The sequence below is a fragment of the Piliocolobus tephrosceles genome, chromosome 19, assembly GCF_002776525.5.
Source record: "Piliocolobus tephrosceles isolate RC106 chromosome 19, ASM277652v3, whole genome shotgun sequence".
Classification (NCBI taxonomy): domain Eukaryota; kingdom Metazoa; phylum Chordata; class Mammalia; order Primates; family Cercopithecidae; genus Piliocolobus; species Piliocolobus tephrosceles.
The window spans coordinates 3,205,288-3,231,724 of record NC_045452.1 but is presented as its reverse complement, the minus strand read 5'-3'; the positions used below and the strand labels follow the sequence as shown (position 1 = coordinate 3,231,724).

General features: G+C 55.4%; 1 protein-coding gene across 3 annotated transcripts in view; it reads left to right on the top strand.

Annotated features, from left to right (window-relative positions):
• GNB1L (G protein subunit beta 1 like) overlaps positions 1-21,511 on the top strand; it is a 70,047-nt gene extending 48,536 nt beyond the window's left edge. For 2 of the 3 annotated variants that reach the window (XM_023192597.1, XM_023192596.2), the window contains 3 exons: positions 2,988-3,086; positions 7,501-7,716; positions 20,980-21,509. In XM_023192597.1, coding sequence (XP_023048365.1) covers positions 2,988-3,086; positions 7,501-7,716; positions 20,980-21,231 — 567 coding nt within the window. In that variant the 3' untranslated portion in view covers positions 21,232-21,509. Of the gene's footprint in view, positions 1-2,987; positions 3,087-7,500; positions 7,717-20,979 lie in introns of all 3 variants that reach the window. The other variant, XM_023192598.2, reaches the window with a different exon arrangement.
• The last annotated feature ends 4,926 nt before the right edge of the window (positions 21,512-26,437 follow it).

The following is a 26,437-nucleotide window of genomic DNA, read 5'->3' as shown; positions in this document are numbered from 1 at the left end:
TTCTCAGTTTCATATGGGGAAAACAGGTTGTGAAACGGGAAAAGTTCCCTCATCCCCTCCCAGGGCATGCGATGGTGGTGTGTTCTGCTTCCTCAGTGCCCTACTCCTCAAACCTCTAGGGGAGCACACGGACAGGCAGGCTGAGGCTCCGGCTCCGCGGCAGTGTCGGGTGAATGTTCACAGCTGAAGCCCCAGTGGGTGTGTGTTACAGGCTGCTTTTTCAGTTTAGCTGTCCATAGGTGGCTTGTACTAGTCAGCTCAATTAGACGCTTGCCTTATTGCAACGACAGAGGGCTTTCAGTATCATGGGTTCTTGCCTTGGTGTAACGGAAGAATTGGATCACACGTGGGCTTGGAGAATGAGTGTAAGGTTTTATTGAGTAGAAGTAGGTCTCAGCAGATAGGGGAGCCAGAAGGGAGATGGTTTTCTCCTGGAGTTGGTCCGCTTGGTGGCCTGGGCTGTCCTCCAACTGCCCGGCCAGATTCCACCTCGTTCTGCTGGTCGATGGCCTGCTAGCATGCCAGCCTCTGTCGGGGTGCTCTTCCACCGCCGTGCTCCCCTCGACGTCCTCTCAGAGTCCTCTCAATGTCCAGCTGCTTGTGTCTCTGCTTGCTAGGGTCTTGGGGGTTTTTATAGGCACAGAATGAGGGCGTGGCGGGCCAGGGTGGTCTTGGGAAATGCAGCATTTGGGCGTGAATGCAGGAGTGCCTGTCCTCACCTAGGTCTGTAGGCACAGGCCCGAGGGTGGAGCCCTTGCCAGGGGACTTCCCTTCCCAGCACTTGCCTGCCCGTCTCCTGTATCATTTGGAAATGTCGGGAGTGAGCCACACAGTGTGGTCTATACCCTCCCAGACCCTCCCCACAGCCCTGACGGTGGCTCTCACAGACCCTTCCTGAAAACAGCAAAGGGACAATGGTGGCAACACCCAATGACAGCTTGCCGCTGCTCCCTTAGCTGGGATCACGGAGGCGGCACATGGGTCATAACTCTGGTCCCTGCAGGCCACCCACGTGCTTGTAGCTCTTCACACAGTGGCCATGCTGATCCTAAGAGGAGAAACCCTGTCCCGGAGTTGCTGTTACTTGCAGAAGACAAAGAACGGCTAAGCCCGCCCTGGCTTCTCCTGGGTTCTCCATGTTCTTCTGTGCCAGGCTCAGTGGCGCCTCGTCTTGGTTTTTGGACGTCCTTGTTCCTGTATTTCCATGTTGCTAGAGCTTCTCCTTGAGCGGTTTTTCCACAAGGAATCCTTGGTGTCCACGGAGACCTGTTTTACCCTCCTGCTTACCGTTTTGGCTGGCTTTGGAGTTCAGGCTTGACCACCTTCCCCAGAGCTCGCCGGCCTGGTCTTACCATCACTGAGCCTCTTGGTTCCTGACTATAATCACCTCTCCCATTACTGAGTGCTTTTTTCTTTTTTGCCCCCTTCATTGTGTTGCTCTCTTTGTTCCCCGGGGACCTCTTCAGTCAGATGGTTGGCTCACCCTGAGGCCCCTGGTGTCTGGGCTTGACGGGAAGGAGGCTCTATTTGTGTGTGCAGGTGTGTACATGTTACCCATGCATGTGTGTGTGTGCATGCATTTGTGTGGGGCCTAGATCTGTGAGCCATCCCTGGTACTGAGTGGGGCAGAAGCCCTATGTTCCAGGCTGAGCTCCTGGTGCTGAGTGGAGTAGAAGCCCTGCTGTCAGAGGCTGAGCTGCCGTGGGGGCCCCTGGCGAGAGCAGCCTGCCCAGAAAGTGCCGTGGCCCTGGTCCGTGTACTGGAGGTGGGCGCCTCAGCAGAACTCTGTAGCTGGAAGGACTGGCCTGTGGGCCTAGCTCTCTGCCCCAACGGGGGTGACCTCAGCACACCCCCAGCATGCCTGTGGCAGATCTAGGCTTCAGACTTGGGGTCCCGGGCCTGTTCTGTGTGGGTTAGTGAGGGCAGCAAGCTTCTCACCCACACAGGCACAGGCCCCTAAGACACAATCCCCCTGCCTGGCTCTGGAGAATAGAGAGGCCAGAGACCACTGGACCAACTGGTATGACTTCTGCCTACTCAGAGCCCCCAGCCTCTGGGGCTTGGACTCCTTGTGTGTAAACTGGGTGATGCCCCATATATGCCAGGCTCTGCCCAAGGTGACTGTGCATTGATGTTATTGCCAATGTTATCGGTAGCTCATTCCAAGTGGTTCTTGTGTAAAACGTGCACCAGAAAGGAGAAGCAGACAGAGGAGAGAGAATCGGCAGGCTCTGTCAGGGGCCAGTGAGCTGCTCTCGCTCGCACCTGGGGAAGTTCAGGGCTGACTGAGCCTCCCCAGTTCCCAGAGTGAGGGCAGAGGGTGCAGGCAGACCTGGATTCCAGCAGAACCACCTGGCGGTCTGCTGCTTGTGGCCTTGGCCATCCCCTGACCTGGCTGTTCAGGAGATGGGTGATCAGCAGACCTGCACCCCACAAGCCAGCACGGCACATCTCCCAGCCCAGGTGTAGGAGGGCCCTGGCCTGTGTTCAGGGGACCTGGAATGCAGCCTTGATGCACAGGGCACACCGGGGTGCTGGGGGAGCCAGGTTTCCAGGAGCTGCCCTCAGAAGAGGCACATCACATTCATTTCTCAAGTGGGTGGCAGGTCTCTAGGTGCTCCTAGGCAAGTCTTAGAACCATGGCTATGCCTGAGATCACTCATAGTGGTTTGTATGTAAAGCCTGCACCAGGAAGGAGAGAGAATCAGCGGGCTCTGTCAGGGGCCAGGGAACCATCCTCCTGCTCAGCCTGCGCAGTAACGTCGGGAGAGGCCGGGGCAGCTGCCAGGCAGTGACCCGGGAATGGTGCAAGCATTTTGCAAGGGTGCATGCAGCCTGATTAGGAGCCTGGGCTCCCAGGTGACCACGGGGAGGGGTGCAGACAGAAACTCACAGCAGCCCTGGTTAATCGCCTTAAGAGTCTCTTGTTTGTATAGTGCAGACTCGACTTGGCAACGGCCCAACTCAACTTGTTTTCTTACTGTCAGGTTCAGATTCTGGAGATGCCATCCAAGACGTCAGTGTGCGCCCTGAAGCCGAAGGCAGATGCCAAGCTAGGCATGCCCATGTGCCTGCGGCTGTGGCAGGTAAGGCCCCGCGTGCACCAGCCACGCCCTGCTGGCCACGCCCACGGCCATGAGTCATGCTCCATTCAGGATCTGATTTATCGTCAAGCCACTTTGGCAACTCCCCCCACCCCCCACCGCAGGGAACCTGTGCAGCTTCCTCAGCGTCCCCATGGCCCCCTGCTTCCCGCTGCTGCAAGGGGCCTCCCGTCAGCATCTCAGGAGAGGCCTGGCTTCAGCCAGCAGCAGTGGCAGCAGGTCCTTGTCCTTTGCAGGCTCGGGTGGGCTCATCCCGCAGCCGGTGGTGCCCTCCAGTGAGCAGTGAGGAGGGGACAATGGTGTCTGCCAGCGCCTCAGTACTTGGGCCCTGCTTAGGGCAGGGCGGGCCACGCTGACTAACTACAGCAAGCCTACATGTCCCCGCTTTGCTTGGAATTAATTTTTGTTACTTCTTTGCCTCTTAGAGGCAGGAGTGGACTTAACAACAATGACATTCCCTGAGGCCACACTTGGAATTTCAGATCCATGAACACTTCCTTCCTTCTCAACTGTTCTTTGTGGTTAGACAGGGTTGGAAGGCATCAGCCGGGGCCCAGGTCGGGATTGCTGGGAGGGACTCTTCTGGGCCAGCTGCCTCCATGCAGCACAGCTTCCTTGAGGCCAGCCTCCTCCCTCATCACCCTCCAGGCCAGGTGTAGCTGCCCTCCTCGGGGCTGCTCATGTCTAGGGCTGCAGAGCAAGTGGTCCCATGCATTCACTTGCAAAGAGCCCCTTTAGCCCTGAGCTGCCTCAGAAGCCCATGGTAAGGGGTCACCGGCAGCACCCTTCCCGGGGCCCTAGGTCATGCCAGGCACCCTCCTTTTCTTTTTTTTTTGAGACGGAGTCTCGCTCTGTCACCCAGGCTGCAGTACAGTGGTGCCATCTCGGCTCACTGCAAGCTCCACCTCCCGGGTTCACTCCACTCTTCTGCCTCAGCCTCCCGAGTAGCTGAGACTACAGGCGCCCGGCACCACGCCCAGCTAATTTTTTGTATTTTTAGTAGAGACAGGGTTTCACTATGTCAGCCAGGATGGTCTCGATCTCCTGACCTCGTGATCTACCCGCCTTGGCCTCCCAAAGTGCTGGGATTACAGGCGTGAACCACTGCGCCCGGCCCAGGCACCCTCCTTTTCTGTTCGACTCTGAGAACTGCCCTGGGCTGGGCCTTTACCAGGAGGTGACTCTGGTTCACTGCCTCTTTGACCTCCTCATGAGAGCGAGAGCGGGCCTGTGCAGTTGGTGGGCGTCTGCGTGCCCTGCGAGGTCCACCAGGACGGGCACTCCCAGAGGCCCTGCCCCCAGCTTTTCTCTCTTTCCATGTGACCAGAAAGCGGGCGCCCCTTACTGCAGTCAGCTTTCCCCTATGGTTTCTTGACTGAAAAAGTTCACTTGGAATTTGGGGTCTCCCGTGGGCTGATCCTGCGGTGCTACTTCTGCGGCTGTGGCCTTTTGGGGAGAAGCCCTCACGGGAGGCAGGGCAGCTTCCGGGGGGCTCACCTGGGATGATGAAACTCGGTGCCAGCAGGTTCACAGCCGGGCCACAGGGACTGCAGCGGAGCCTGGGTCATTGGCCTCCATGTGCCCAGACAAGCCTCCTCCAAGGGCTTGACAGGGATTCTGCTGGGAGGAAAAACGCCCCCCAAGGCTGGAACCCCACAGGCAGTGGGCAGGACGTCCAGATCCTGGGAAAGGGTGTCCGAGGCTGCACCGCTCCTGTTCCACCCTTTGGGAAACGTGGGTCATTGCACAATCATGTAAAATTCCAACAGAAAAATGCATAGAAAGGGATGTACAAACTTGTTAAGGTAATTAATGTAGTTGACAGAGGACAAATCGCGTTTCTGTTGGTGATGGAGATCCAGCATGAAGCATTCCGCTAAGAAAAGCCGACATTAACTCCACATGTTCCCTTTTCCATCCCCAAGCCTGAGGGTCGGGTTATAATTTGTCAATCCAATTGTGGCACAGTGGCTTGACTTGCTATTTTTTTTTCTGAAACACTGAGAGGTTTCTTTTCTTTACTTTTTTTTGGGGGGGGGGCAATCTCATTTTTATTTTTTATTTATTTAAACATTTTTTAAAAATTTTAATCTTTATTATATTCTTATTTTGCTCCTTAAAGCAGCTGACCTGCAACATAAGAATAATTGTTATTAATATATAAAAGATCAGGACCTATGTCAAGCCTGAGGCAGTTACTGGCACAGCCCTCAGGGCAAGGGCCCCTCCAGCCAGCCCTGCCCTGCTTCCTGGGGTACGGTGCGTTGAGGGCTTCCCACAGCCCTCGACCTGCTGTGTCCCTCTGGGGCTGCCAGTCAATAGGAGGGGTACAGAGTGAGGCCTGGCCTCCAGGTCTCATCTGCAGGCAGGGAGAGGGCAGAGAAGAACAGAGCTGGGAGACTTCAGATCCTCTCCCCAGCAGAGGTCAGGCAGCATCAAGGCTGTGGGCACCGAAGTGCCCCAGCCACAAAAGGACTGCCCTGCCTGTGGTGTCTGTCACTGGGGTCTGCAGGGACCAGGGGTATAGCAGAGGCTGGCAACCACAGGGCAAGCCCCTCCAGGCCAGGTTGGCTTCTGCTCCGGCCACCCTGTGGCACCATGGCAGGCAGGTCAGTCACACACACAGTCCCTGCGCTGACCATGGCATCTGAACTCAGAGGCAGTGGCTTCACACAGGCTCTAGGCTCGGAGACTGCCAGAAGGACATCAGTGACGGGAGCAGCCCCAGGCAGTCCCAGCTCCGGCAGTGGAGGACAGTGCCAAGGAGGAGGGTAGCGCAGGCTGGGAACAGGCGCCACCACAGAGCGCTGCCTGAGGGGAGCGGGTCCAGTGGGGAGAGTCTTTGGAGTCAGCTTCTGGGGTTGGTCTGCATTCCTGGTTGGGATGCGGAGTGTTCCAGCTGCTCTCGCCTGGCCCTCACCCACTCTGAGTTCAGATACACCGCTTACCAGGGGGAGGCCCTTCCAGGGAGCCAGGGCTGCTTGCAAGGAGCTCCTGTGCAGTGGGCGTGGCACCCATGTCAAGGAGGAAAGTACTGTGGGTCCTGCACGCCTCATTTCCCAGCAGGTGATCTGAAAGGTGCCAACGTGGAGCTCCTCCTGGGGATAAAACAGCACACGCAGCAGCATGGCCAGGGCTTCTGCAGGGAGGGGCAGGGCGCTGAGTACACTCGGGGGCCTGGGGCAGCCCTGCCTCCCAGGGACAATGTGGACTCTGGCAGCAGGTCATGACTTGGGACGAGGCCTGGGAGAAGATGCCCCAGGAGGAGACGCATCGACTGCCACTTGCCTCCTCCCGGAGCCTCACTCTTCTCAGTTTCGTCTGTGTGAACTCTGTTATTAGAACCCAGCGGTTTTACAAGTCTTTTCCAGGGACATGTATGAAGACCACTGGACCAGCTCTGGCCTCGCGTTCACATGCCCACATCCTGCAGGGCACAGTGACTGTCCTTCTGTCCCTGGCCTGGCCATCCCCTCCAGGTCAGGGCAGTTGGCCTCGGGCTCCGGGCCTGGCTCCCCCGGTTCCCTGGAGCCCTGGTCCTTGCGCTGTTTGAGGACTCAGCATCCCTTTGTTAGGTACACCCCCTGGTGCCTTCCGGCTCCCCCAGGTCTCCTTGCTCAGCCATGCCAGGTTTCTCTGGGCTGTCATTCTTGGTGCCGGGGACTGACGGCTGTGTCCCCAGGGTGATGCGGAATCCTGCAGCGCTCTCCTCCTGCAATTATTCCAGAGGCTTAACAAACGAGGCGTCTGCCCAGGGCTCGGAGCCCTCTGACCTGCGCCCTCATTCATCACAAGAGCTCGGGCAGCTCGCGCCAGGCTTCAGGGGTGGGGGCTTCAGCAGCCACATTGACAAAGCACAGAGAGTTCATTTTTCATGGAGACGGAGCTCATGGTTTCTTCTGGCTGGCGGCTCTAGACAGGTGACCAGCCCCAGTGAGCAGTGGCCACACATCTTAGGCCTGGGGAAAGGAGACAGGAGGACAGGTCCCTGTGCATGGGAGAGGTGGAGAGGGTTGGCAGCACTCACAGTGGCTGGTGAGTGCCCAGCATCACCCCTTTGGGCAGAACCCAGGATGGGCACATGCAGGTTGCAGGGCTGGTGAGAAGTGGTACAGCAGTGGGAGGCCTTGGGCTCAGCTCTGTGCCCTCTGCCCCATGTCCTTGGGTTGCCCTAAGAGCAGCCGTGCCAGTCCCATGCTGACAGCATCAGCCATCCAGGGGCTGTACAGGAGGGCACTGGCGGTGCAGAGCTTCTGAGCTGTGGGAGCCACGTGGAAGACATGGGAGACAGCCCCAGCCAGCAGGAGGGGCAGGAGATCTCCAGAGCCCCTTCTCCCCCAAAACTCACTGAAGTCAGAGTCCTTCTAGGAGCTGACTGCTCTGCTGTTCCCCGCAGGCCGACTGCAACCCCCGCCCACTCCTTCTGGCCGGCTATGAGGATGGATCGGTGGCCCTGTGGGACGTCTCTGAGCAGAAGGTGTGCAGCCACATCGCCTGCCACGAGGAGCCCGTCATGGACCTTGACTTTGACTCCCAGAAGGCCAGGGGCATCTCGGGCTCCGCGGGGAAGGTGCTGGCTGTCTGGAGCCTGGACGGGCAGCAGGCCCTGCAGGTCAGTGCGCCAGGCCCTGGGCCTCATTTATCCTGCTCTGCACTAACAGTCTGATAGGCTGAAACAATATTTAGGCATGAAGAGGAGTTGTTGCAGATCCCTGGCTAATTAATCACTTGGAGGCGGGTGCACGGGGGCTGTCCATGGCTGGCGCAGGAAGAAAGGGGCGTGGGCGCTGGCAGAGTGTTCACATGGCTTGGGTTTCACCCAGACCTCGGGTTCATGCCATTACATCTTGTCCATCTAGAGAAAGGCACGCAGAGTCCAGGAATACTCAAACCCCTTTGTGAAAACTCAGAGGAATTTGGTCAGTAAGGAACTGATTAATAAAAAAAAAAAAAAAAAAAAAAAAAACACCAGTGTGGAAAACTGCAAGGAGCTGTGGCCCCCGTGGTGGTCTGGAGCTGGCCCGAGGGAGGCTGTTGCTCACGGGCAGTGGGAAAGCCCAGCAGGAAGGCAGGGAGGCCTCAGGGCCGCCTGGCGGTTGCCGAAGATCTTCTCGTGGTGTCTCCTGAGCTCTCCTGGCTGGCGTGGCTCGAGGGGCACCGTGGTGTCCCTGTCTGAGCCTGTGGCTCCAGGGCTCAACACAGGGTGGCCTGGCCTACACATGTGGCCCCATTTGGGATGGGAGGGATTGGGTCAGGCTGGTGGGAGCAAGGGGAGCCTCCTGTCCAGGTCTCATTCTGGTGCAGGTCTTGGGGCTGCAAAGACCATGGGGGGTGAGGTGCTGGGTGTGGCCTGGGTACATCCTGGCTTCTGGGGGGTGGACAAGGAGCCCCCATTCAGCAGAAGCCTTGGAAGCCTGAGACTTACCCACAGCCAGCCAGTGGCCTGATTGCCCAGTCTCGTGGGTGAAGGGCCTCCAGGGGGAGCTGCATGTCCCGTGAGGTGGCTACTGGCAGAAGCAGCAGCTCCCAGCCTCACTGAGGACAGGTCCTGGGGCTGCCCCTCTCTGTGGGGCTGTGGTCCAGGCTGTCTGTATGACAGGAGGCCACAGGGAAGGCATCTCTTGGGCCCCCAGGCAGGGCAGACTTGCCAGCAGCCCCAGCAAGCCTGCTGCGCCTCACGCTCGCCCAGCCCTGGCCCCTGTGGAGCGGGGAGGGCTCACCTCGGGTCCGTCAGGCCCACTCCTGAGCAGGCACCACCAGAGCCTTTGAAGCATATGGTAGAGCTGTGAAGGACGGGCCCTGGTGAGACCAGGATACACAGAGGGGCAGGGTTCTGTGAGCGGCCCCAGTGCCCTGTGGGCATCACCAACCTGTGCGGGCACATGGCAGACTTGCAGGAAAGCTGTGTCCATCCGTTGCCCATCCGTCAGCTGTCCTGGGGGTGGGGACGCAAGTCCCTACTGTAAGCGGCAGAGCTTCTCGTGTGTCCCCAGGAAGAAGGGTCTCCTAAGGCCTAGTGGGCCTGTGTGATGGGTGGAGGAGAGTCATCATGATGCCCATTCTTAGCAGCTAGCAGCTGAGCTGCTCTGGGCGCTGGGAGGCTGAGCCACTCTGGGTGCTGGGTCTGCATGTCTGGAAGGGGCATACCCCTCCCACTCCCTCCCTCCTCCTCAAGCCTGGCAGTGACCCTGCAGGGTGCCCCCATGGGGTCCAGTGTTCACTTGGCACTAGCTTGTCCTTCACCAGTCTGACAGTAAAGGGCTGAAAACCCAGGCAGCTTCCCTGAGAGCCCCCGGAAGGCTCTTCCCTGCAGTCCCCACCCCTGCGCCCAGGACCCCGGGAAGGGGCCCTCCTGCCGTCCTGGCCCAGATCTGCCTCGTCTCTCCTGGCGTGCTTGGGAAACAGCTGCTGGAACTTAAAACTGTAATTTATGGGGCACGTTCCAGTCCAGAGATGAACTTGACCGGATTGATGAAATGAAAAGTTAAAGCAAAAGGAGGACCAGGTATTAACGAATTGAAAAGTGAGAGCAGAAGGGAGAACCAGGAACTGGAAGTGGTTGGCGTGGCTGTGGCGTGCTGGGCAGGGCATCGGCCTGTGGTGCACATCAAAGGAGAAGCGCTTCCCCTACTGAGCCCTGTGTTGCATGGGCCAGGAGGAGGCCTGGGAGGGGACAGGCGACCCCAGGGACAGGGGACAGGGAGCTGGAGAAGCTGACATGCCACCCTCTGCCCGATGTCACGTCTTAACATTGATCCTAGAGGCCCTGGAGACTGCAGGTTCTGTAAAGCCCAGGCCTCAGGGAAAGCCTCTGGGGGCACTTTCGGAGGTGAGCTACCTGAGAGCGTTCTTGCCGCCGGGAGCAAGCAAGGTGACCGAAGGTCCTCAGCGCCCACTGGTGTCCTCACCCACTGCCTGCACTGTGACTCCTCGGCCAAGAGCCACATGGGCGTGACTGTGTGTCCCTCGCACCCTCCCGCTGAAGCCTCTGATAAGCCAAGATCAGTCTCCCCCCAGCGGGTGCTGGGAGCGGAGACGCGAGTGAGGTTCCCGGAGCAGAGCATGGGTAATCGGAACCAGATGGTGGCCTGGCCGCGCCACGCATTCCTGGCACCTGAGGTCATGCGCTATGAGAGACACTGGTGGCCAGAGAGCCTTCCTGGAAGGGCCAGGTCCAGGCTGGGGCTTGGCCAGGGGCCGCGGTGGTGATGAGGAGGCTGCCCACATCAGGATGCCACCTGAGGGTGCCTTGGAGGCAAGTGGCAACTGGAGCCCTGCCTTGCTGAGGTGGCTTTCTCACGAGCCGTCGCAGTTAGAGCCTGCGTTGTCATCAGATACAGGTGGTACGCAGGCCCTCTCCCTCCCACATTTGGGGTAGCGCCCACAGCCTTGAAGTGGGGACTGATTTACAGCCAGCCATATTCTGAGGCCTTTAAGTAATAATGAGGCTCCCCTACTCCAGACAGCCCTGGCCTGGGAAGTGGACCAACTGTGGCTCTCCCATGAGACAGGGCCAGGTGTCCCAGCTGCGCTCCCATCTGCACAGCAGTGGTGGCTGCTGCCGCTGTCTGCCAGAGGCTGCCCTTTAGAGGGCAGTAGCAGAGCTGCTGGGAGCCAGGAGGGGGGCCAGAGGGTCCTGGGTCAGCTCCCCGTGCATCGCATCAGGAGGAGAGGCTTGTGCAGGGCGTGGGCATGGTCCCACCTGCCATCAGGAGCACAGTAGTACAGGGCCCTGGCTGCCATCACTGCAGGGCCAGGACCAGTCCTCTTCTTCAGGAACACAGGGCTGGAGCAGGCCCTAGTCCTTCTCCAGGAGGCCCCACCAGGCTTCCTGCATCGTCCTCATTTCCTGCGGGAAGCTGGTCCTTGCACCTGGTTTTCTTTACCTTGATGCTGTCACTGCTTTCTGAGAATGGCTGAGGTGGGTGTGGGGTCATTCCTGTCCCTGCAGGCAGTGGCCGCCTGGCTGGTGGGTAGGCACAGCCAGGCTGCTGGGCAGGAGGAACCGGGCATCTCAGCTTCCCACAGGTGAAGACATCCAGTCAGGACTCCTACTGAAACCTCCCCGCGTGCCTAGTGGCTCCAGGCATTCAGCAGCTCTTTTCTCCCTGGGAAGGACCTTCCAGCAAATTCCTATCAAGAGGGCCCTGAACAGGCTCCAGAGGCTTCCAGTGAGGGCCACGGCGTGGGGCCCGGTGTTTGTTCTCTACCACTGACTCAGGGCAGAGATCATAGGAGAGAAACGGGTGACGATGATGATGGCATCAAATCAGCCTCCTGTTCTTGTTCCCAGCCACCAGTTCCCTCCCTGGGCCACTGTGTTCTGGTCCCCGAGAGCAGGGAGAGGCTCCTGGGTCTGCAAGCACAGGCAGTGAACCCCACGTGCGTGACGTGTACATGCCAGCATCCCCCCACGGCCCTGCACAGCAGGTGCTGGCCTTGATGGCCCCTCAGCCGGGTCATAGGGAGCCAAGTGGGGAGGCAGGGGCTGGTGTGGAGGGAGGGGAGGCAGCCCTGAGGCTGGGTGCTCTGCACACTGAGGCCAGCCTGGGCTTGTGGTTGCCAACCAATGGCTGTGTGTCATGCTGCAGCACGTTCAGCACAAGGAGGACGCTGCCAAGACCCCTAGAGCCAAGGTCTGCCAGGCAAGAGAGGTAGAGGACAGGCAGAGCATCTGGGATGTGCTGGGACTGTGCTGGTTACAGTGAGGTGGGAGGGGAGGGGCCATGAGAAGGGTCAGGGCTGCAGGCCTTGGTAAGTCCATGAACAGGGGGCCCTGGGCCCTGGAGATGCCTTGAAAGGGCAGGACGATGGGCCTGCAAGGGCTTGGCCTTGAGAGACAAGCTGGTGTTGAGGTAGGAGGGCAAGGTGGCTGAGAGGGCATGGCGAGGCGCCGACCTCACTGACCAGGCGCCTAGAGCAGCGTCAGGGGGCGCAGGCGGTGGTATCCCAGGCCGGGGTGAGGGCTGTGGGTTGTTTGGTGGCATCTCCTCGCCAGGCAAGGCTCCTCCCACCTCTCCTGGGGAAAGAATCTGGGTCTTGAATGGGTGCCTGATGTCACCAAATGCTCTCACTGTATCTCTCTGACTCATACAGGTTTTCTTCTTGAATCTGTTCATTGCATTGTTGGAGTTTTCTTAAACATTAAAACAACTAAAATCCTCAGTCTGTCCCTGGATCTCAGGGAAAAGTCCTGAAATCACCACGAGCGCCCCCCACGTGTGACATATGCTCTGCCCACTCCACTGGGCTGGGTCGGAACTGCCCAGATCCACAGACTGACTTGGGTCTCCCTCTCCCACCACCTGCCTAGTGACAGGAGACCCGGGCTCAGGCAGCTGGTGGGGAGCGTCCCCTCTTCTCCCGATGGATGGACACATTTGGGTGGTGGAGGTGGGGGATTGTGAGTGACTATAGGTTGGTCTTCACCTGCACATTACTGGGCAGTTATTTTCTCTGCCTGGGTTGTTTTCTTTGTGGACTAATTTAGGTTTCCTGATTTGGGGAATTTTTCTAGGAATGTGTGGGCATACAAATCCTCAAGGTTATATTCCTAGTGACCTTTTTTGGACTGCTTGTGATGATTGTTTAAATTTCTGCCGCATTCAAAGCTCTGTCCCTGCTTTATTCCTGATCAGTCTTGTATGTGTTTGTCCTTGAGCACTTCTGTCTTTCTGTTCATCATTTCAGTCCTTGCCATGCTCTCCCTCCATCCCACGTCCCCCGGATTGCATCTGCTGCCCTGCCTGGGGTCAGGTGCACAGCCCATCGGCACTCAGCCTTCCCTTGCCCGCCCCATATGGAGCCTGTTTCCACAGGTGACCACCCAGCTGGGCTCCCCCACATGGAGGCTGTTTCCACAGGTGACCACCCAGCTGGGCTCCCCGGTGCAAGAAGGCATTGTCTTCCTCCCCTCACTTCCAGGCAGACCCCATTTTTCTTATTTTTTTTCCATGTTCCTCATTTGACACAAAGACCCCATTTTTATTTGTTCTCTGGCTGCTGAGTTAATTAGAATGTTTTTATGGTTCTGAATGTTTGATTTTTTTCCCCCAGTTATTTTTTAGTTTTCAATTTCTAACTTAATTAACATTGTGGTCTGGGAACAAGGTCTGAATGATATCAGTTCTTTGAAATGCAGGGCCGTCCAGTTTTCATAAGCACTGCACATGTGCCAGGGAGGCGCTGCTGCTTGTCAGATGCCCCGCTGCACACGTGAGTGCCAGGCCCATGTGTCTACTGATTCTTAGGCCTTTAAGTCATCCTGCAGGTGACCAGGGTCCCCAGCAAGTGCAGAGAGGCCTGTCCAGTTCCCTTTTGCTGGGAGCCTGTGTTGGTTTTATGCACTTTGAAGCTGGCCTAGGAATATGCCAGTTTAAAATGGTAATTCCCTAGTGAGTGAGGTCTTCTCTTCATTCCCCCTCATCATCTCTAGAAAGGACAATTGCCCCAAAGCCTATTTTTCCAACTATTAATATGGCTCAATCCAGGTTTCTTTTGGTCGCTACTTCCCTTTATAGCCTTATATTTTAATCATTTTACCTCCAACCTTCCTGGCCCTCCAGGTGTAGACACCTCTCTTACGGAACCAGTTCCCATGTCGATAATTGCATTTCATGTGTGAGCATTCTTACCTCTCAAGCCCTGGGCATTCTTACATCTCAAGCCCTGGGCATTCTTACATCTCAAGCCCTCCTTCTGGAAGCCAAAAAGCACATCCTTTAGGGATTCCTCGGGCAGGGGCTTCTTGGTGGCTGTGCTGGTGGCCTCGGAGTGCACGGGCCTGGATGCCGAGGGGCCGTTCTCTCAGCAGCAGCAGCTGCTGGGTCTCGGATCTAGGTCCTGCCACTTCCCTGGGCTGCTGAGAATTCAACTCCCAGCCTGGCCACCTTCCGTGTGGCTCAGTCCCATAAGCTTTGATTTATTGTGTCTTCATTTTAATTCAGTTCAAATATTGTGATTTCCTCTTTGATCTGTTGTTTCCTTGGGGGGGGGGTGTGTTAATTTCCAAATATTCGTTGATTTTGTAGCTGTATCTTTAATCTAGCTTAATTCTGTTGTCTGTGAATGCACGCAGTGCAACTGCAGTGTTTAGAAATTTATGGAGGCTTGTTTTTGGCCCAGCACATGGCGTGTGTCGGGGAGTGCACCACATGGACTTGAAAGGAGCGTGTGTTCCGCAGTTGTGGGGTGGAGCCTTCCGTCAGCCTGACCCAGGTCAGTGGACGTGGTTCCAGTCTTTAATATCCTTGCCGATTTTTTTGGTCTAGTTTTTTTTAACAGTTACGCAGAGAAGGCTCTTAAAATCTTTAACTGTGATTGCAAACATGCCTGTTTCTTTGTCTCTGCCAGTTTTGCTTCATGAGCTTTGAAGCTCTGGGGCTGAGTGTGGGTGTATAGGCGCTGAGATGTCACCTCGTCTCGGTGCAGGGCCTTTTTCTCAACACAAAGTGTCCCTTGTCTCTTATAATGCTCTTTGTCTTGAAGTTGGCTTTGTCTGATGCTAAACAGTAGCATCGACTTTCTTAGGTTTGCCCTTTGCATTTTCCTCCCTGCTTCTACTTTCAACCTGTCTTGACCTCTTGACATTTAAAAAGCATCTTTTTTTTTTTTTTTTTTTTTGAGACGGAGTCTTGCTCTGTCACCCAGGCTGGAGTGCAGTGGCTTGATCTCAGCTCACTGCAAGCTCCGCCTCCTGGGTTCACGCCATTCTCCTGCCTCAGCCTCCCGAGTAGCTGGGACTACAGGCGCCCGCCACCACGCCTGGCTAATTTTTTTATATTTTTAGTAGAGACGGGGTTTCACTGTGTTAGCTGGGATGGTCTCGATCTCCTGACCTCGTGATCCACCCATCTCGGCCTCCCAAAATGCTGGGATTATAGGCATGAGCCACTGCGCCCGGCTGCATCTTTTTTTTTTTACTTTTTTTTTTTTTTTTTTTTTGAGACAGAGTCTCACTATGTCGCCAGGCTGGAGTGCAATGGCATGATCTCGGCTCACTGCAACCTCCGCCTCCCAGGTTCAAGTGATTCTCCTGCCTCAGCCTCTCGAGTAGCTGGGATTACAGGTTTGTGCCACCATGCCCAGCTAATTTTTGTATTTTTAGTAGAGGCGGGGTTTCACCATGTTGGCCAGGCTGGTCTCGATCTCTTGACCTCGTGATCCATCTGCCTCGGCCTCCCAATAAAAAGTATCTTTAGAAGACAGGTGTGTCTTGCTTTGTGATGCTTTCTGACAATCTCTGCCTTTTAACTGATGCGTTTAGTCTGTTTGCATTCACTGTAATTATTGACATGTCTGGGATTAAGTTTAACACCTCTATACTTATTTTCCACTTGTCACTTCCATTTTTGACCACTTTTCCTCCTTCTCGACCTTCTTTTGTGGTAATCAAATATTTATTTTTTAGTATTCTGTTATGTTTCCTCTATTGGCTTCTTAGCTAGACCTCTTGCCACTTTTGTTCCTAAGTGGTTGCACTTTAAGAGTGTGCACCCTTCTCAAAGTCTCCTTAGAATCAGTGTTGTTCACATCCCATCTCACAAACATGACCTTGTGCTGGTGCAATCCCTCCTACTCACCCTTTTAGTCTTTCTGTGACTGTTGTGATCTATAACTACACACATTCAAAACTGCACCTTACAATATTAGTTTTCCTTTTCTTTGAGGCAAGGTCTTGCTCTGTCACCCAGACTGGGGTGCAGTGTTGCAATCACAGCTCACTGCACCCTCAAACTCCTGCCTCAGCCTCCCGAGTAGTTGGGACTACAGGCACGTACCACCATGCCTGGCTAAGTTTTTGTAGAGATAGGGTCTCACTGTGTTGCCCAGGCTGGCCTTGAACTCCTAGGTTTAAGCAATCCCACATGCTGGGATTACAGGTATGAGCCACTGCATCTGACCAGTTTTCCTTCAAATCATCAGTTAACAACAACAACAAAAAACTTACAAGAAATAAAAAACATAACATGTTACATTTACTCACCCCTTTGCCATTTCTGCTGCGTATCCTATAGACCCAAGTATCTTCTTACATTTTTTTGTAGTGCAATTCTGCTGGCAAAAAATTCTCTAGCTTTTGTTTATTTAAAAAATGTCTTCATCACCCTCCTTTTTACAGAATCCTAGCTATGGAACTTGGGAATGATAGTTTTATTTTTCCTTGGGCCCTGTAAAGATGTTGTTCCTTGTTTCTGATGAGGACTCATGGTATCCTATCATTCCCATGCATGTAATATGTCTTGCACCATGGCTACTTTCAAGATTTTTTTTTTAATCTGTGGTTTTCAGCAGTTTGACTACTATCATGTGCCTAGATAGATTTTCTTTCCTTGTCCTGATTGGGTTCTGCTGAGCTTTTCATCTATATATTCGTGTTTCTCATTAAAATTGGGAAATATCCAGCCACTGTTTTTTCTTGACCATTTTCACTGTCTCCTCCTTCTGGGGCTTCTGTGAGTACGCAGTTTGATAGCATCCCATGGCCCCCTGAGGCTCTGTTTGTTTTGGTTCAGTCATTTTTCTCCCTCCTCTTCAGATTGGGCAATGTCTGTTGATCTGTCTTCTAGTTCACTGACTTTAAAAATAAATATATTTCCAATCTGCTGCTAAGCCTATTTGATACATTTTTCATTTCAGTATTGAGCTTTCCAGTTCTATATTTTCTATTATGATTCTTTTTTATAATTTCCATTTCTCTGCTAATAGTTCCTATATGCTCATTGAAGACAATTTTTTTGGTAATCATTTGAATACATTTTCCTTTCATTTTTTTTTGAACACATTTAAGTAGTTTGTTTAAAGTCTTTATCTGATATGTTCAACATCTCTGCCATTTTGGGGTCAGTTTCTATTAACTGCTTTTTCCCCTTGACTATGGGTCATATATTCCTGCTTTTTAGCATGTCTAGTAATTTGCTGTTTGTGTGCCAGACATGGTAAATGATACATGCTGAATCTCTGGGTTCTGTTATTTTGCTCTGAAGAGTGTTTACTTTCATTCTGGTGTGCAATTCAGTTACTGACTGTTCACCTTGAGCTTGTGCAGGCTTGGCTTTTGGCTTTGTTAGGGCAGGTCTGTGGAAAGTTCATTCTCAGGCTTGTTAAGGGGGGTGGAACTCAACTTCCAAACTCTGCCTCTCCTGTAGACCTTGTCACGGCTTGGTTTCTGGTTTTGTTCTGGTAGATCTAGGGTAGGCCATACTCTAAGACAGAATCCTATTCCTGAAGTGATGCCGTTCTGGTAGCTCAGCTGGTCTCAGGCTGTCACACAGTCTTTGCACTCAGGCTGACTGGACCTCCAGCAGTGTTGACCTCTCGAACCTGTTCTGTTTAACTCTGCAGCTCTGGTAAGCCCTGTGGAGTCCACCGTGAGCATGCGCAGTCCAGCCCTCACACAAAACTCACAGGGACCCCTCACACAGTCTTCAGCTCCCTCCATTCCTTTGCCTTGCCCCATGGATTTCAGCCCTCTGACTGCTCTAGATTCTGATCATTGCCTCCTCGGCTTAACGTGACCACTATGTTCTGCGTGGACTTCATGCCAAGGGCATTGTCTCCAGGCAGAGAGCTGTGGGGGCATTTGGGAGGCCCACCTCATCAGCTCCCCTTCTCTGCCTAGTGTTTCCTGCCTGTAAACAGTTGCCTTGTGTATTTTGTCCACTTTTTATGATTGTTTGCATCAAGAGGACTAATCTGGTAACAGTTACTCAATTATAGCCACTTTCCTATTGTTCTTGCTTTATGGATGATATGTCAGTTTATTGGCTAAACAGATATTTACAGTTATTTTGGGGGGTGGGGGCCACAAGGTCTTGCTCTGTCACCCAGACTGGAGTGCAGTAGTGTGATCATAGCTCACTGCAGCCTCAAACTCCTGGATTAAGCAATCCTTCCACCTCAGCCTCCCAAGAAGCTGGGACTACAGGTGCATGCCGGCATGCATGGCTAATTAAAAATTTTTTTTGTAAAGGCAGGATCTCTATATGTTGCCCAGGCTGGTCTTGAACTCCTGGGCTCGGGCAGTCCTCCTGCCTTGGCCTCCCAAAGTGCTGGGATTATATAGCTCTTCACTGGGAATTGTACTCTTTATCATTGTTAAGTATTTTATATAACCTTACCTAATGCTTTGGCCCTGAATTCAAATGTTCCTATTATTCAGATTACCCTGTTCTTCTTGTTTGCATTTTCCCGGTAAACCTCTGCCAAGAGTTCCTTTGGAATCTCCCTTGTACATAGCACAGATTTGGATTTCACTTTGAAATTCAATCATAAACCTAGACTCAAATGATCCTCCAACCTCAGCCTCCCAAGTAGCTGGGACTACACAACCACACCTGGCTAATTTGTAATGTTTTTAAAAGACAGGATCTCACTCTGTTGCCCAGGCTGGAGTGCAGTGGTGTGATCTTAGCTTACGACAGCCTCAAACTCCCAGCCTCAAGCAATCCTCCTGTCTTTGCCTCCCAAGTAGCTGGGATTACAAGCATGAGCCACCACACTCAGCCTGTTGAGTATATTTAGATCTTTTTTTTAACTTTATGCAGATATACAAGCGAAATACTAGGAAACAAAGGCACCTACAGGGAGGTGGGATAGGAGAAGGAAATGATGCTATTTTTGTCATTACTTATGGTGGGGGAGCTCAGATAATCTCTCGGGGATGAGATTGACTATTATATCTTTGGCCCCTAAGGACAAAAACTGAGCTAAATCAGTGAACTTAACAACCATCCCACCTCTCTCAGTGCCTCCCATATGTCTGTGAGTGATATAACCGGTTTCACAGCCATAATCCCCATATTGTCTTAGAGCTAATCCTGTAGGCAAGTGGGTCCAGTGCTCCCTGCCAGACCATTTGCAGCAGTTCTTCAGTTATCTCTTACGAGACTGGAGTTAATCTTCTAGTCCTTCAAGAACAGCTTATGGCTGCAGGATTCTCTGAGTTCTTACATGTTCAGAAATGTTGGTCTGTTGTTTTTATAGTTGAGCGACAGTTTGGCTGGATATAAAATGCTTGGACCACGCTTTCCTCCTCAGCCTTTGCAGGCATCACCCCATCATCCCTTGGCACCCATGTGGCTGCGGAACATTCTGAAGACGGCCTAAATGGCACCCTCGTCATCAACACGGTCTTTTTGTCTGGCTATCAAAAGTTTTTTCGCTATGAAGTCCGATAACTTTATTACAGCGTATCTTTTTTTTTTTCGAGACAGGGTCTCACTCTGTTGCCCAGACAGGAGTGCAGTGGCAGTGATCTCAGCTCACTGCAGCCTCCATCTCCTGGGCTTAGCTGATCCTCCGCCTCAACCTCCCGAGTAGCTGGGATTACAGGCACATGCCACCACCCCCAGCTAATTTTTTAAAAAATTCTTATAGAGATGGAGGTCATGCTGTTTTACTCAGGCTGGCCTCAAACTCTTGGACTCAAGCAATCCTCCCACCTCAGCCTCCCAAAGTGCTGGGATTACAGGCATGAGCCACCATGCCCGGCCCATTCTGCTCACTCTCCATCATTCCTGCCCTTTGTGTCCCTCGCTGTCCTGTTAGAGTCACTGCTGCTGCTGATTCTCCTTCATTGCTTTGAGTTTTTCTTCCAGTTCTCCCCTGAGCTCTGCCAGGTCAGCTTTCCTCCTCCGCGTTCTTCTGCTTTGGGTTCTTGTTTTACAGACGGGACGCAGAGCCAGAGCTTAATTCGTGAAGTTTTCTTTTGTTAATTTATGACAGCATTGCTTGGTGACAGTTTCCACTGGCCTCTGCTGAATGTTGCCATTGCTTTTTCCTGTTTCTTCTTCCTTTTTTCCTTGTGCTGTCTTTGCAGAGATGTGTGATTCGCAACTGAGGGCAGCGTGGCCCCATCAGGAGGCCCTTAGAGAAAAGGGTGCTGACGGAAAGCTCACAGTGCATGGGGCCGGTGTGGGAGGAAGTGGCCCTTGTTTCTTGTCATCATGGTGGCAAAGTGCCTCTGTCATTCAGTGTGTGGGCACAGAGGTGCCAAACTTCCTGCAGCACATGGGACAGCCCTGTGGAACCAAGAAGTGCTGTGGCCACAGAGGCAGCGCTAATCCCCCAACTCCCCAGCTCCCTGCTTGTTGTAGGAGAAGAATGTCAGGGAGGGGTCAGGGCAGGAGGCTTCCTGCGCACCCAGCGCCCCGACAGCCCCGTGCACATAGGATCTGCCTGTGTGGCTCAGGGTCTTGTGCAGTGCTCCACCCCCTCTCAGAACCCAGCCGGGGATGTTGCCCCCACCGGGCATGTTGCCCCCACCGGGCAAGGTGCACTGTGTGGTTCCTGCCGCCTCCAGGGCGTCTCCCCCTGTCCCCGCCTCATCCTGCCAACCCCCAACTGGGTCTCACTCTTGGCAGCGCTCCCAGCCCTGTTGAGCTTGCGGGTTCACATACCTCATGGTTTTGCTGAAGATGGAGTTTGTATTTCTCATCCTCATCAGCTTTGGGGTGGTTGTGAGGTTCTTTTGGGAGAAGTGCCAGCGTTCTGCTGCCATCAAGCCCAGGACGTGGCCTCTCACTAGGCACTAGGGTGCAGTGTGTTCCCCGGGGTGAGGGGCCCCAGGATCCAGCCCCTCTCCTGCAGCTGGGACATCCCTGTCTCTCTGCTGCTCTCTGACTGGGGAAGGAGTCGGTCAGAGCTGGTGCAAGGAGCAGCAGGGCAGGGCTGAAGACCAGTCTGAGGGGAGGGCTGGAGTCCCCCATCGTGGCCTTAGGAAGAGTGGGAGGTCAGCTGTGCGGGCGTGTGTGCCCCTCACGTCCCGGGCCTGTGGGCCTACGTCTCTCCTGGTTCCAGCTGCAGGTGGGGCGCTGGGGACAGCACTGCCTCACGGGCTTAAGCAGTGGCCTAACGCCTCTCGTCACTCTCACAGGTGCGTGGGACTCATGAACTCACCAATCCCGGGATCGCCGAGATCACCATCCGGCCAGACCGCAAGATCCTGGCCACCGCAGGCTGGGACCACCGCATCCGCGTGTTCCACTGGCGGACGATGCAGCCGCTGGCCGTGCTGGCCTTCCACAGCGCCGCCATCCAGTGCGTGGCCTTCGCCGCCGATGGCTTGCTGGCCGCGGGCTCCAAGGATCAGCGGATCAGCCTCTGGTCGCTCTACCCGCCCGCGTGACTCACCCACTCCCCTCCCGGGAGACAAGGAGGGCGGGCAGGGAGGTGGGCATCGGGCCCCAGCCTTGACCTGAAACCTCAAGGGCCTCTGAGGACCAGCAAGTCATGGCCCGAGGACCACGAGGTTGGTGTTTCCTTTTGTGGAGTGTGTCATCACAGGATGGTGACTCTGGGGGCCAGCCAGAGCCCTGGCCGTCCAAGGCCTACGGGAGACGTTGGCTTGGGCCTGCTGTGTTGCCAGCTGAGGGTATTTTATAATAAATTTCCATTGCCAAGTTGCAGGCTTGAGGTGGGAGCTCCCTGAGGAGGCCCTGGTCCCCCACTTAGCATCAGTGCCCTCAGACCCCCACCAGGCAGGATGCTCAGCCCCACCCTCACCCACTGTTGAATGGGCCACCCCAAGTGTGGTTTCCTGGGCCAGGCCTCGGGAGATGATAGGCCCCAGCCACAGGTGCCTGTCGATGTCCACATGACCCCTCGCCCTGAGGAAGCCAGGAGCTCCCAACACATAGGTTGAGGCCAGGATCAGGATCAGGAAGTAACTGAACTCCCTAAAGAGTGAAGCTGGGCCGGGCGCGGTGGCTCAAGCCTGTAATCCCAGCACTTTGGGAGGCCGAGACGGGTGGATCACGAGGTCAGGAGATCGAGACCATCCTGGCGAACACAGTGAAACCCCGTCTCTACTAAAAATACAAAAAACTAGCCGGGCGAGGTGGCGGCGCCTGTAGTCCCAGCTACTCAGGAGGCTGAGGCAGGAGAATGGCGTAAACCCGGGAGGCGGAGCTTGCAGTGAGCTGAGATCCGGCCACTGCACTCCAGCCTGGGCAACAGAGCGAGACTCCGTCTCAAAAAAAAAAAAAAAAGAGTGAAGCTGAAGCTGAAGCAGAGAAAGGTGCCTGTGAGGGATGGCAAGGGGGGCTTGCAGCGCACAGGCCCAGGCCAGATGTGGGATCCAGGAGGGCATGCCTGCCCAGAGAGGGGGCAGTGGGAAAGGCACGCAGGGTGCGCCTCCAGGTGAGTGCTGAGCAGAAGGCACGAGAGCGGCGCTGCCTCCCAGCGGTCAAGGCCACAGTCACAGCTGCAGCTGCACACAGGGTGGCCCCCAGGGCACAACACAGCAAGAACAGGACTTAGCAGCCAGAGCCTCACACTGCAGGCAGCCGGGCCCAGCCTGGCCGGTCGTCTCCTCCTAAACGCGGGTGTTGATTAGGAAAGAACCATGACCCTGAATACTGGAGTGGGGCCTATGGGCAGATCCAGAGAAGCTGGGACCACAAACGCCTGCGTCTGCCCTGATTGCCGGAAGAGCCCCTCTAGCTGAAGGCCCGGGGTGGCCTCCCTTGAGGCAGTTGCCCTGCAAGGCCTTGCCAATGCTCCTTGGGACCCCCACCCAGGCTTCTAGTCCTAGAACTAGACTCGAGTCCAGCAGGCCCCCAAGGTGAAGTACAGAGGGTGACCCTGAGAGGGGTGCCGACCTCCTGCAGGACCACATGTCATTTCCAGGTTTACAGGCAGAAATCTGGAGAACATGTGTGGGACGGATCGGAAGGGTGTGGGATCCAGGTGGCCAGAGCATGGGTGGATTAGGGGAGTTCCTGGAACAGACCTGCTAAACGGAGGGCTGGACTGGGCGCTGCAGCTTGGGGCCAGGAAGGCTCCGGCGCCGGGTTGGGGGTGGGGGGCTAGATTACAGCCTGAGGGCAGCTGCACTGGGATAAGTGGATGTGACCAGCCGCCACGGGGTACGGTCGAGGAGGGCTTCCAAGGCCTGGGGATGGGGGTGTTGGATTTGTCAATGAGACCTGCGCACCCACTGCAGGGGGTCCCAAGACCACGCCTCCCAACCCCACTGTGGGGAACATGGTTGCTGGGGGGCCCGGAGTCCTCAAGGGGTCCTGTGACCACTCTTCTCTGTTGGTTCCACCAAACAGGAATGTCAGTGCTGGCCGGGAAAGCAGCCCCTGGCCCAAGCTTGGAGACCGCCCGACTTGGGCACTGACCTGGCCCCATTGGACAAGGGTGGCCACCAGGTGCCCAGAACCTTTGGAGAGGGGGGCCCTGCTGCTTCTCCTTGAGTGTCCCATAGCCAGCCACCGGGATGCATGGGGCACTCCGGGAGGGATTTTCACATCACTGAGGTGTCGGGGAGGGGAAGGGTCCTGGGTTCAGGCTGCAGTGACTACAGGTGCTGAGGGAGCTGCACCCTGGGCACTCATCATAGGCTGTCACGGTGAGGGAAGGTGTCAGGTTCTGACATCCCCACGACAGCGGCAGGGTAGGTGGAGTGGGGGTTGGCCTTGAAGTCTCCCTGCATGCCCTTGACTGCCTTGCCAAAGGCCCCTGCTGGGTACCTCTGCCCCACCTCAGCTCCCACCCTGAGGGTTCTGGGCCTCTGCCCCTTCCCCTTTTTATGTCCCTGTTGTCTTTGGCATCATCACTATAGTTACAAAACTCCCTAGGTCCCACAGCCACAGGGCGTGCATCCCACATGAGGGCCCAGGTGTGCGCGCCAGCATGAGGTTGGCGAGTGGCACTGCCTGCCGGCGTCTTACCTACAGGCCATGAAGAGCTGTGGGCAGGGATGTACAGACCCTGAGTCGACCCCTGGCCCTTGTGCTTTCAGTCAAAGGCACAAGCAGGGCGGATGGCAGGCAGCTGCCCCCTAACCTGGCCCTGAGCTGTGTGCCCCAGGCCACGTGGCCTTGAGCAGTGTCCAGGCACATCTTGTTCCGAATCTCAGTGCGCAGGGGTGGAGTCAGGGGACAGCGTGAGTCCTGCATGCCTGACACAGTCCTCATCCCTCCGGTGCACAACAGAGCCAGGTGCCCGCATCTGGGTGGCTAGGCAGACAGGGCCCCCCTTGCCAGGCAGATCCAGCTTCTGAGGCCTTATAAACGTCCTGTGGAGTGCGGGCCCAAGACTTTCGTTCACCTGGCTGAGCTGCCTGGGAGAGCAGCAGAACCAGTGCTGGGGTCCGAGCCGGCCAAGAGCAGTGCGGCCCTCCTGGTCCTGTTCCTCTCTTGAGCTGCTCTGTGGCGTCTACAGCAGGGCCATGTGGCTCTGGACAGGCCGGCCTTTGTGTCAACAGAACCTGGGTCGTGATGAATCACCATGCGTATGACCAGCCTCAGAACCCCCACAACAGAAGAAGAAACAGGGTCCCAGTTCCAGACATCCAGCTTGGAAAAGATGTACCTGGACATTGGCGATATCTTCCTAGCAAACAGCCACATCCTGTAGGCTGGCAGGAACGCCACCAGAGCCAGCAGTGAAGACATTTAGTGCGGAGGAGGGGTGACCCGGAGGCAGCGCACGAGGGTCAGCATGCAGCTCCTGGGAAGAACCTGGGAGGTGACTCCTGGCAGCATGGCTGGTCGCTGCCATCACGCCCCCAGCCAAACCACCAACTGAGAGAGGCAGCCTTTGTTCATCGGCCCTTCCACGTCTTCCTCCATAATGCTCCTGGATAGCAGTGAGGTCTCTCAAGCCAGAGAGAACTTGTGTTTGCCAATAACGGTGGACATGTCTTGCCATTTTCGGTGCCGACTCAGGTAGGTGTGTTCTACCGTCCTGTGTTTTTGGGATTTTTTTTTTTTTTTTTTTTTTTTTTTTAGTCAGAGTCTCTGTCCCCCAGGCACAATCTTGGCTCAATCTTGGCAATGGCACAATCTCGGCTCACTGCAACCTCTGATTCCCGGGTTCAAGCGATTCTCCTGCCTCAGCCTCCCGAGGAGCTCAGGACCACCTACATAGTTGCACACCACCATGCCCGGCTAATTTTTTATTTTTTTATAGAAAAGGAGTCTCGCTATGTTGCCCAGGCTGGTCTCTAACTCCTGGGCTCAAGCGATTGATCCTCCCACCTCAGCCTCCTTTCAAAGCACTAGAATTACATGCCTGAGCCACTGCGCCCGGCCCACCATCCTGTTCTTATTGGAAGACTTTCCATGTGTCAAGGCGCAGGCACAATGTGGCTGGTCCTCTGCTCAGAGCCCCACAAGGCTGTGTCAGGGTGGCAGCAGGGCTGGGGTCCTTTTCTGTTCAAATCCAGATTCTTGTGGCTGTGAGCCCTAGCCCTGGGCACTGTCCGCATGGTGGTGCCTTCATAGCCAGCAGGGGTGGCCTTGGGGTGTTCCGTGGAGTAACTTTTATGGCCCAGAGTGGGATCCTGAGTGGCTGGAGCCGCGTGCTCCAGCATCCCCAGCCACTGCCTCTGGTGCAGGTGGAGTGGGCTCCTCTGATTACCAGGAGCTATCAGAGGGGCAGCAGGTCCCACTCCACTGGCCAGCAGGCAGCTGTGTGCAGGGATGCGGGCCCTGGCACGTCTGCCTGGTGAGGCCCTGCCTCCAGTGCCAAGGGGCCTCCCCTCTTGATGGTGGGTGCCACCATGTGACCTCTGTGCAGCCCCAGTTTATGAGGTAGGTTCGGCCAGCACCCCACCCACAGGCGGGCAGCACTCACCCAGCAATGCGCCACCAACAGGGTCCCTCTTGGACAAGCAGCTGTGTCTAGAGCCTTTTCCTTCCTCCCTGCGTGTTACTGGCAGGCTAACAGACAGCCCCAGCTCTGGGACCAGGAGAACCTGCCTCTGCCTCTGGCAGTGGGCAGCCCTGCAGGCAGATTGGGCTCAGCACGTAGACACTGAGGGGTCAGCCGGTGCGTGGAGATGATCCCAGGAAGGGCTCCAGAGTACAACCCGGGACCCACCGCCGCTGCTGGGCGCTCTGTGTTGACGTGCTGTGCGTGTCTCCACTCCCCAGGCAATGATGTTCAATCAGGTGTTTCCCACCTGTGTCTCTGCCAAGTAGTCACAGAACACCCTCTGCACAAAAGGACTGTTTGCACAAAGAAAAACAACCCTCTGGGGGTTCTTTAGAAACGCTTATACTCAATTAGCTAGAACTTCATGCGAAATCCCAGCGTGGAAGACAACAAGCCGGTACTGGTGAAAACTTTGCCGTGCACCTGCCCTCTACCAAGCCGCCAGCCCCACCAGCCCTGTGGTCCTAGGTGGACACAGCTGCTGCAAGATCCCCCAGGCCTGCCTCTCTTCGGGGTCTCAACCTCTATACCAGATTTGCCAGCAATCCCCCTTCTCACCTTGTGGGTGGAGGGTCCCTGAGACCCCCTGTCACTCTGTCAGCTTCCCCAGGTCAGCGAGGTGTGGCTTGGCCCCCACGCATCAGCTTTTATGGGAGGCCCATTAG